The sequence below is a fragment of the Heterocephalus glaber genome, unplaced genomic scaffold, assembly GCF_053883595.1.
Source record: "Heterocephalus glaber isolate CG9 unplaced genomic scaffold, H.glaber_assembly_v1.0 deba00001744, whole genome shotgun sequence".
NCBI lineage: Eukaryota > Metazoa > Chordata > Mammalia > Rodentia > Bathyergidae > Heterocephalus > Heterocephalus glaber.
Genome location: NW_028258450.1, coordinates 6,016,063 through 6,027,168, shown reverse-complemented (window position 1 = coordinate 6,027,168; position 11,106 = coordinate 6,016,063). Strand labels below are relative to the sequence as shown.

The following is an 11,106-nucleotide window of genomic DNA, read 5'->3' as shown; positions in this document are numbered from 1 at the left end:
TCCTGCAAAGCCTGGAGAGCTGGCCTCGAGCGCAGCCACCTCCTGGCACTCGCTGTCTAGCTTGGGGTGAGGGACCATGCCACCCAAGCCTGTTTCCCATCTATACAATGGAGGGGACACCTCGGGGCACCGGAGACCGCGCGAAGCTGAGTTCAGAACCAGCAGCCCCTGCCCCCAGGAACACACGCAGCCGCAGCCGGGCTCCACTCGGGCGGGAGTTTATTTCGCCAGCGCCAGAGGTTTCGCGAGGGGAGTCGCCCCCAGCGCCCTCCAGGCCACGCCGGATGCGCCATGGGACAGGGCCTGAATCCTCGCTGCCCAGTGTTGGGGCTCGCAGTGGCCAGGAGCTCTCAGGGGGCTGGAGGTGGGATCGATGGTGGCCGAAGATGCCAGGGGGCGCCGTCATTTCCAAAGTGCAAGGGCGGGTGCGCGGGCAGGGCCACCGGGGCTGCGCCCTCTCCTCGGTGCGCCCGGGGCAGGCCGGTCACTGGGGCTGGGCTGGCGGGGGACACTCGGGCTCCTGCGGCGGGGCCGACCCTGGCTCCGCCCCCTCCACCTCCTCCTCATCGGAAGCCACGCCCTCCTCCAGGCGGAACACCTGGCGCACTGTGCGCGTGGTGAAGGTAAGCGGGCCGCGCCTGCGGGCGGAGACACGGGCGTGGCAGAAAAGAGCGGGGCGGAAGTGCCTGTGCCCAAGCTCCTCACGCACGCCCCGGGACCTCGGCTCCGCCCCCTCTGTCCCCGCAGGGCCCAGCCTCCCCCACCCCGGGCACAGCCCGCCGCCGCCATACCGGAGCCGGTTCCTCAGCGTGGTCACCTCGCGGTTCATGGACTCGGCGGACTCGGTGACGTCCTCCAGCTCCCGCTGCAGCCTGCGGCGGCCGGCCTGGGCCCGGGACGCCTCCTCCTCCGCCTCCTCCAGCTGCCGCTTCAGCTGCTTCAGCCGGAGGTTCCCTTTCTCCAGCTGTGCAGAGCAGCGGGGCCACGGGCTGGTACCACGGGGCGCTGCCCTCCCCGCCCCCACAGCCCCCCAGGTCCCCTGCCCTCTGTCCAGCCCTTGTCCTTTCCCCTAGGGCCCTCAGGCCACTCACTCTCCACCCTGGCTCCAGGCTCCCCTGCAAGCTGTGCCACTCACAGTTGCGTGCCTGGGCCCAGTACTGCTGGGAAGGGTCCCCAGCGCCTCACCCTGGGCCTCGGCCAGTGTTTCTTCCTGTCTGAAACCCACACCGAGTTCACCCAGACCCTCCCCGGACTCTGCTGTCCCTCTCCAGGGAGGGACACAGGACCTCACTGCATCTGACCGTCCTGTTTGCCTTGCTGCTCTGAGATCACCACGCTTATTTCCACTCTTCAGAGGCTTTGCGCCTGCTGCTCCTGCCTCTCTTCCTCACCCTTCAGTGTGAACGAAGATGTCACCTCAGAGAGGCCTTTCTGATGCTGCTGAACTAAGGGGTCCCCGTTCCCGTGTCTTCTCTTCTCTTCATTTCCCTCTGCTGTGTACACACACTCACTGCTTCCCTCCCTGTGCTGACTGACAGTGAGCTCCGAAAAGGCCAGGACTCCCATTCTTGTCCAAGCCCTAAGGCCTGGCACGGGCCCGGCATGCAGCATTGTTTGTGGAGTGAACAGCAAATAAACCTCACCTGAGCTTTTTGTGTGTGTGTGACGGGGGGGGGGGGGGGGCAGGGATTGAACTCAGGTTCTTGGCTTGTGCAGCAAGCAGCGAAACCGCTGAGCTAAATCCCCGGCCCAAAAGCATTTTTTTTTCTTTTCGTACCGGGGATCGAACTTGGGACCTTGTGCTTTTGAGGCAGGAGGTAAATCCCTTGCCCTTCACCTGAGCTTTTAAGGGACTTGGTTCCGCCAGGTGGACCTGGGATTTGATACAGCTCTGTCACCTACAAACCGTGACTTTGGTGAAAATTATATCTCCTCCTCAAATTTCAGATTTTTACCTGTGAAGTGGGACTAGTGATATGCTAGTGTCCATTAAAAAGAAAAGAAAAAACAGCTTGTGACACAGTAACGGCTCAATAACTAAAATATAGCAGGGCAATGGTGGTGCACACCTGTAATCCCAGCACTCTGGGAGGCTGAGGCAGGAGGATCACAAGTTTGAGCCCAGCCTGGGCAACTTAGTGATTTAGCAAGATTTTCTATCAAAATAAAAAATAAAAAGGTCTGGGGATATAGCTCCATGTGAACACCCTGGGTTCAATCCTCAGTACTTACTTAATTACAGACTCTGGGGCAAAAGTCGGAATCCTGGCCTCACCTCCTACTAGATTAATAACTTTGAGCAAGTCACTTTACATTTCTGTGCCTCAGTTTCTTCACCTAAATAAGAGGGGAAATAACTGCCTACCTCAAGTGTCTCTGCTATGATTGAAACGTGCTACCTGTCACATCTACAGCTCAGGGCCTTGTGCTCGCTTCGGCAGCACATATACTACAGCTCAGGGCCTGGCACGCACAAGGCACTCAGTGAGCAATCTGTCTTCAGCCTGATCTCACTTCTGAGTCCAACCCTACCCCAACCCAGCTGGCCCACTCCCTGCCAGGGCCTGTGCTAGATGCCAGCTTTTATGGCTGGCAGAGCTGCTGCCTCTGCCCCTCTGCTGATGCTCCAGCCCCGGCTTGGGTCCGCACATGGTTCTGACCCCACACTGGCTTGCTGCTCCTTGTGCCTCTAGTGACACCGTGTGCCTGGGGTCCCATAAAGCTGTGATCCACTCACCTGGTCCCGGAGCTGGTCAGCCACCCTCCGCTCCTCCTCCACCTGCAGAACCACCTCCTTCAACCGCTTCTCGGCTCTGCGTACTAGCTTGCCAGAGAGGATGCGCTCCCTGCGGGGACAGGCAGGCTCAGGATGATGGCCCGGGGCACCCTGTGGCCCCATCTGGTGGCTGGCATCCACTCGTGGATGGCCCTTCCTGTCTTTCCCACCCCCAGCCAGCTCTGTCTGCTCAGTGGCACCCAGGGCATGAGTGTCCTTGGCCTCTGTGGTGATACTTGGTGTCCTAAAAATGCTGCTGCAATACTGGGATGTGAACCAAGTACAGATCTGGTCTTCCTGGTTTCCTGGCACGCAGCTCCCAGAGCCTTGGGAATCTCTGAAGTGCTGGTCTTTTTGCATGATGACCAGATGGCTGATGGGGGTGTCCTGGCTGGCTTCAGGATGGGGGCCAGGTGCTAGGGGACCCCATCATGTGATCAGAGGTTTGCAACTTCCAGTGCCCTCACCCCTGGGGAGGGGAGAAGAACTGGAAGTTGAGCTGATCACCAATGGCCAGTGACGACCAATCATGCCTAGGTAATGAAGCCATATGGGAGCCATTTTGTTTCATTTTGTTTTTTGAGACAGGATCTGGCTGTGTAGTCTGGGTTGGCCTTGAACTTTTGGCAGTGCTCCTGCCTCAGCCTCCTGAGTACTGGGATTACAGGCATGAGCTGCCACCGCTGCCTGTAGGAGCCTTAAGGATGGGGTTTGAGGAGCTTGCAAAGTGCTGGTTATATGGAGGGTAGAAGCTATTGCTGCTGCTTCTTGGATATGAATGTGGATATGTGTGGATGTAGTGCTTGGTGCAAGTGCAGCCATTTTGTGACCACAGGGAAGAGACCAAGGGAACTACTCAGATGGAATGATCTTTTGGTTGCTGGGATCCAACTCTTATCATATGAGAAAAAGAAGTTCCTTTTTGTGATAGACGTATGAAAAAATACTGCTTACTGTATCTACACTTTTTCAGTATGACTGAAGCTGCTCCCACCAAGGAATGATGCCTTTTTCCCTCATGCCCTGAAATTTGAGCTGGCCACAGAACTTGCTATGGCAGAAGTGACACAGTGCCAGCTCCAAGTCTATGCCTCAGAGGCCTTTAGCCCTTTTCCTCCCTCTTTGGACCTTGGCTCATCCTGAGCTGGGCTGCTGGATGATGAGGGGCCACCTGGTTGTCCCCGGAAAGGCCTTACACTTCCTTAAGCCCAGTCAAGATCAGCAGATCCATCCAGCTGGTCCTCAGCTGGGGAAAGATGCAGGAGTGAGGCCCACCCAGCCCAGCTCAAGGGCACTCACTAGCCAAGGTACAATAAAAAGCAAAAATAAACATTTGTTATTTGAAGTCACTAAACTATGGGGTGGTTTGTTACACAGCTATAGCTGACTGCTACATTGCTGTGTAAATTGTGCTCAGTGAGGTTGCAGTTACCTGCAGCCCAAAGCAACCTCTTCCACCAACCTGGTCTCTTGCTCCAGCTGCTCCTCAGCCTGGGCCAGCTTAGACTCAAGGGTGGCAATCATCATCTTCTGGCGGGCCCGGGCCCCAGCATCCTCTTCACCCAGGTGTCCCCGGAGCTCCTGGATCTGCCGCTCCAGTTGCTGCCGGCCACTCTCAGCCTTGGCTGAGAAACTACGCTCAGCAGACAGCTCTGTGGTCAGGGTCTCCACCTGCAGCAGATGGGGGAGGGCAGGTCATCATGACAATGACTCAGGAGGAGGAAGGAGACAGTCAAGCTAGGCACCTCCTGGAAGTAAGTGAGCCAATGATGCAGAGCCCAGAGCCCCCACACACTAAACAACAATGCTAACTTGTATCTTAAGTCCATGGTGTACAACCCGACAACACTGCCAGCCCCAGGTTTTCACTTGTTGGATCATTTTCTGCTATTTTAATAACTCCACAAGACTATTGCAGACTTGTTCAAATACTATAAATTCCACCCCCTGACTGTGAGTCAGTTCCCAGGGTGATCACATTTGAGTTTGCCAAAGGATCACCCAGGAACTTGTGAGAAAAATGCAGGCCACAGGATCCCCCACTCAGCAGACGGAAGTGGGGCCTGTGAGTCTGGGTGTACATAACAGGCATCCCTGCAGGTCTCACGGGGGTGTGCGGGTCCTTCTGAGCACTGCTGGCTGCCCCAGTGAACAGCTGAGCAGCAGCCACTTCACTGTGGATGTGTAAACACACATGGATCACACCGCCCACGGGTGATTTAGCATGTGCTCCGAGTGTGGTCCTGGGGGGGCACCGGAAGTGAGTCAGTCTGACTCACTCCGATCTTATTTCACCCTCACTCGTACACACGGATGGAGTGAGGAGCATATTCTCCTTTATTTTTCTCAACTTTCTACTCTAAAATAAAACGGTGATGTGGGATGCAGGGAGCCAACATGAAACAGAGGATGCCAGGAGTCCCTCAAAGGTTGATGCTGTTAAGCTGGGTGTGGTGGCGCACGCCTGTGATCCCAGCACTCTGGAGGCTGAGGCAGGAGGATCGAAAAGAATTCAAGGCCAGCCTGAGCTACATGGTGAGTTCAAGACCAGCTGAACTACACAGTGAGACCCTGTCTCAGAACCCCAAAAGAAAGGGCAGATGCTCTTGTGAGCAGGAGCCCAGGCAGGAAACAAAGCCTTGCAGCTCCAGGGAGAGGTGTCAGAGAACTACGAGAGACAATCCTGATCACAGCCCCTTCCTGCCCCTCAGAATAGCACGTTCCCCTCACTTTCGGGGCAATCACCTGCATCTCCTTACCTTTTTGTTTTTATTATCATTATTATTTATTTACCTTTTTTTTTGGTACTGGGGATCGAACTCAGGACCCTGTGCTTGTGAGGCAGGCAGTGGAACCACTGAGCTAAATCTCTGGGCCTATTTATTTACTTTTTGAGACAGGGTCTCACTCTGTAGCCCAGGCTGACCTCAAGCTCACAGTGACCCTCCTGCCTCAGCCTCCGAGTTCTGGGATCACAGGCATGTGCCACATTACTCAGAGATGAACCCCTTGTATCCCACAGTGGAATCCTCTATATCTTTTAAGTGTCTTTTGCCTATGCTTATCTCCTGCACTGTTTTCTCCTTACAATGAAGAATCTGGGCTGCTGGACTCAGAGTTGCTCTCCATCTGGGTCTTTTTCCTCACATAATCTTGGCCCAATTCTCTGTGTTGTTTCCTGAAAACTGGTTGGGTCCAGGGACTTAATTCTATCTCTCTCTCCCCCACCCCCAATACTGGGGGCTTTTGCAATGAGCTATCTCTCCAGCCCTTTAAATTAGTTTTTAAATGTTTATTTTGGTTCAGGGTCTTGCTGTGTTGCTCAGGCTGGGCTTGAACTTAGAATCCTCCTGCCTCAGCCTCCCAGAGTGCTAGGCTTGCCAGTCATCTGCCACCAGGCTCGGCTAATTAGTTTGGACTGGAAATGCTCCCCAGAGGTCCACATGTGTTAAAGGCCCTGTCCCCAGCGTGGCACTGTCGGGTGGTGGTCCCTCCCTTTCCCGTTTCCTGGCCACTATGAGGTGGGCACCTTTCCCTCCCCCAGGCCCCTCTGCCCTACTGTCCCTGCCTCAGGCCAGCTGACCATGGACTGAAACTGAGCTAAAATAAACCTCCCCTTAGGCTGTGGGTGCGGGTCACGGAGGGGGAGGTGGCTGATCTGCGCACCTGCAGCAGCAGCTTGCGGTAGCGGTCATTGAGCAGCTCGGCATTGCTCTGCTCCTCCTCCAGCTCCTCCTCCAGCTGCCCCAGGCGCCCCTCCAGCTGCCGCTTCTCCTCCAGCAGGGCCGCCCTGGAGGGGACACAGCGGGTCAGGACAGCACGGCCCTGGGGGACCCCGACCCACAGCACCGGGCCACTCACTTGCTAAGGCTGCCATTGGCCAGCTCATCGGCCATCTCATCCCGGTCCTGCTGCGCCTGTCGCCGCGCACGGTCTGAGGCTGCCAGCTCCTGCGCACAGGGGCGGGAGGTCCCCGAGGTGAGGGAAGCCAGGTGGACTCCGGTCTCACCTTCTCTCATCTCCCCTATCTCCTTCCATAGAACCGACCTAGACCTTCCTAGGTTTAGAAACCTCCCAGGGCTTCTAGATCCCCCAGGATGAGAACTCAGCCTTTGGGGTCAGGAGGAGGCGTGGCTGGCCCAGCCCACCCCAGCATCAGCGGCTCGGAGCCGAGGCCTGCCCCGCCCACTCTAAATCCCCCCTCCAACCACAAGTTAACCCCGCCCACTCACAACCAAAGCCACGCCCACAACCCACCCCACCCATTAGCCTCGCCCCTCACCTCCTGCAACCGTAGCACGTCTGCTTCCAGCCCCTTGAGGCGCTTTTCACTCTCCCGGTTCTGGACAAAGATCTCCTCCCGGGAGGTGCGTGACTCCTCCACCTCCCGCCACAGCTCCTTCATCTGGGCCTGGGCAGAACAGAGTGCGGGGGGCGGGGGGGGGGGCTCAGCCTGGCCGGGCCTCCCAGGGAGCCCCCAGTCCTGGGCTTCTGCGCATGTGCCCTCGGCGGTGTGACCTGGGGCTTAGTTGCCTCCTCTTAGAAGGCATCTTAAAGGAAGCTAAACGGGGCGTCGTGTAATACCTGGCCTCTGCAGTAACAAGGATGGTCGGGCCCTGTTACACACACAGAGACAATGTCCATCCTCACAACTCCAGAGTGTACAGACGGGGAAACTGAGGCACTGAGCGGTCCCGATGCAGGGTGGCAAGCGGCAGAGCCAGGGTCTGACCAGGCTGTGTCACCACAGGGTTTCCATAGTAACACAATGTCTGCGTGCCAGCATAAAGGGCTCCCTCTCTGTGCTTCCCAGGGACACAGCCGCCCAAGGGGCTGCCGTCTTTACAGACCCTCTGCCTCCGTCCTTGAGCGCAGCAGAGCTGTGGATGACGACTGTTACTTGCTTTATGTAGTGTTTTATGGTTTGTTTTTTCCTTTGGGGGACAGGATCTCACTATGTAGCTCAGACTGGCCTTGAACTCACTGCAATCCTCCTGCCTCGGCCTCCTGAGTGCTGGGATTACAGGTGTGCACCACCACAGGTAGGACTTTCATAATGAGAAAAAAACCAACCCATAAACTATCTCCATATCAAAAATAAGATGATGATGAAGTTGGACTTAAAACCACATCATTTCTAGTGAAGGAAATGCAAACTCTAGGACTCCCACCCAGGCCAGCCCGGCTGCCGCAGCCCCGCCTCACCTGCATCTTACGCAGCTGCTTCACCGCCTCCTCCTTGCCCTGCCCAGCGGCCGCCATCTGCGCCTTCAGCTCCTCCAGCTCCGCCTCCAGCTTCTTGCGGGCGGCCAAGGCCAGGGCGCGCTGCTTCCGCTCCTCGTCGCGCTCCACCTCCGCATCCCTCAGCTTCGGGGGCAGGGCAGGGTTAGGCGCGTGACTCTTCCTACCTCTCGCCGCGTCTCTGACCTGGGCCCTCCCTCTTCACCTGAGCTTCCTCCCCAGCCTCCAAGTCTCCCCACGCCCACACAGCGCCAGGAGGGTCTTTGTACATCCAGGGCTGCTGCTGCTCACAGCCCTTCTTGGCTCTCTAGTGCCCTCAGGGCCGGATCAAAGGGGGACTTGGGTCCCCTGTTAATCTCTCTTCCCCCCTCCTCACTTCCAGCACTAGCCACACTGAGACTGTTGCTCACACTACCCCAGTTGGATATTTCTGGCACTCAGAGCTGCCTGGGCTGGGGTCAAACTTGAGATCCTCCTGCCTCAGCCTCCCAGAGTGAAGGTTCGCTGCACACAGTACATGTGTTCCCACGGCGATGTTCTGGGATTCCCTGATAACCAGCACTGTTCCGTGCAGGCCCGGTCCCGCACGTTACTGAGGCTGGCAGCCCGAAGGGAGCAGCTGGGAGGAGGGAGGAGTAGCTGAACGCCAGCTGGACCGGGGGTAAGTGCCGGGTGTGCGTGGGTGGCTGAGTGGACCAGGGGCTTGGTGGGTGCCAGGTGTGTGCCTGCGCGCACCAGCGGGCCCCTGGTCGTGCACCTGGGTGAGGGGAGAGGGTGTGGGGAGCAGGCAGGCCGGCAGGGGGCTCTCTGGGGCTCACGCGGCGGGGCAGGCGCGGGCGGGGCCCGGATGCCTCCCTGACGCCTCCCAGCTGACTGTCCACTCTGCGCACCCTGGCTGGACGCGTACCCGCCTACCTGCTTGGCCAGCTGCCTCCGCCTCTCCTCGCCGGCCTCGTCGCGGCCCTGCAGGTCGCGCTCGTGCTGTGCCTTCAGAGCCTGCACGGTCACCTCCAGGCGCAGCTTGGCGTCCTCGGCCGCCGTCAGCTCGTCCTCCAGCTCCGTCACCTGTGCTCGCAGGTCGTTGGCTGCCTGCTCCGCCACCCTGCGGGCGCGTTCCAGTTCGTGCACCTGGTGGGGAGCTGGAGTGAGCGGGGCCCCGCGGGCGGGAATGCAGGGTCCCGGGAGCACAGGGCAGGGTCTAACGGCAGACTGAGGCGGCCCTCGTTCGTTCAGCAGTTACGGCCCGACTTGCTACAGGTCCTGTTCAGAATCACCCTAAAACACTTCACGGACAGCCTGCGCACGATCCCGCTTTAAAAGTGACAGCACGGCCCAAGCGGGAAACTCCATACGACTTTAATTCACGGGTCCCAGCCAAAGCACAGGGGGGTTAGAAATATTGCGTGAATTCACCTTCAGCTGTCTGTATAAGGTGTATATGAAACACTAATGAATTTCATATTTAGACCTCAGTCCTGACCCCAAGATGTCTCATTATGTATGAACAAATTTCCAAAGTTCAAAAAAATCTGAAATCTGAAGCAGTCTGGTCCCAAGCATTTCAGATAGAGCTGCATTTATTGTCTGAAGCTCCTGAGAGCCCAGCTTCAGTGTTAGATCAGCAGACTCTTACTCATGGCCGGTTATTTCCTAGCATGTGGGGGTTTCGAGCTCACTTTCCTGGGGCTTCATCTTGGGGATCCTGCGGGAAATGGGCTGAGGTCTTCTAGCTCCAATGCTGGTTTTTGCCAGACTCTTCTGGGTATCACTAGCCCTTCTCTGTTCTATTTCTCAATGTGGGGGTTCCTGAGTCATTCAGGGAGGTATACATTAAACCCCCAAGCACTCAGTGAGTTCTCAGGGACCCCCAGGAGCCTCTGTAGTTGTCACCTCCTGGAGAAGTTGCCACTGACCTTCAGGGCCTCTCTGTGACCTATGCACCTGGAACTGAGCCCCCTCCAGATAAGTCCTTGACAACCACCACTTAATGTGTGCTTTTGTGTCTCTGGTGTGGGAGGCATCTGCCGGGACTCCTCAGTGAGGTGCCCTGTGCCTGGAACTGTCCTGCTCCACAAATGTATCTGGGGGATGAATGAGGGAAAGGAGAGGAAGGTGCAGAGGGCACTCTTTATGCTTCAGAAGGCCAGGCCAGGGCAGGGCATGGGAGGGAGGCCTGCAACCCCCTACAGGCTGTGGAGGGAGGCAGCTTCAGACAAAAGAAAAAACATTTTTTTCTTGTTTTATGAGACAGGGTCTCACTATGTAGTTCCTGGCTTTGAACTCATGGCAGTCTTCCTGCCTCAGCCTCCTGACTGCTGAGATTACAGGCGTGCACCACCATGCCTGGCAAGACAATAGAATTATGATGCACAGGTTACTCATAGAATATGTTTAGGGTGATTCTGAGTGAGACGCATGTGCTCAGTAATGCTGAATGAAGGAATAAATGGATGAATGAAAGGCTCGGCACTGGACTTGTTGCTTAGTCCTCCACCACTTCTGTGAAGGAAGACAGAAGCCTTAGCTGGGGATTTACCTCAGTGGTTCTGGCGCCTGCTTCACAAGCACAAGGACCCGAGTTTGATCCCCAGTACCAAAAAAAAAAAAAGAAGCCTGGTGGGGGTGGCCAGGTGGGATCTATGTTTCTTATGTGTGTCCAGATATGTGCACATGTGTGTCCACATATCTGCATGCGTATCTGGGGCTCCCAGACTGTGTGTTGTGACAAATTCTATGTTCTCTTTCCCTCTGAGTGTTCACACATATGTGTGGTGAATTATTTTCATGCTCTGTGCACATGTGTGAACATATGTTTGATGGAGAGTCTCATGTTCCATGCACAACTATGAGCATGTATGCTCTGTGAGTGGCTCTCATGTTCTGTGTGTGACCCTGAGTCCGATGGAGGATTCTCCTCCCTCTATGGACATATGCATGAAGTGAGCAGTGTTCCTCTTACACTGTGTTCATGTGTGAATGCATGACTTGAATGGCTGGGTCTTTTTGCATTCTTTATTATTATTATTATTATTTTTGGTACCGGGGATCGAACTCAGGACCTTGTGCTTGCAAGGCAGACACCCAAACCA

At 56.4% G+C, this 11,106-nt stretch overlaps 1 protein-coding gene across 10 annotated transcripts in view; it reads right to left on the bottom strand.

The window, feature by feature from the left end:
- Nucleotides 1-202: 202 nt before the first annotated feature.
- Nucleotides 203-11,106, bottom strand: part of Myh14 (myosin heavy chain 14) — a 58,139-nt gene continuing 47,235 nt past the window's right edge. For all 10 annotated transcript variants that reach the window (XM_021246030.2, XM_021246028.2, XM_021246027.2 and 7 more), the window contains 9 exons: nt 8,933-9,145; nt 7,982-8,143; nt 7,059-7,187; nt 6,638-6,726; nt 6,443-6,566; nt 4,239-4,447; nt 2,738-2,846; nt 792-964; nt 203-638 (listed from right to left, as the gene is read on the bottom strand). In XM_021246030.2, coding sequence (XP_021101689.2) covers nt 485-638; nt 792-964; nt 2,738-2,846; nt 4,239-4,447; nt 6,443-6,566; nt 6,638-6,726; nt 7,059-7,187; nt 7,982-8,143; nt 8,933-9,145 — 1,362 coding nt within the window. In that variant the 3' untranslated portion in view covers nt 203-484. The remainder of the gene's footprint in view (nt 639-791; nt 965-2,737; nt 2,847-4,238; nt 4,448-6,442; nt 6,567-6,637; nt 6,727-7,058; nt 7,188-7,981; nt 8,144-8,932; nt 9,146-11,106) is intronic.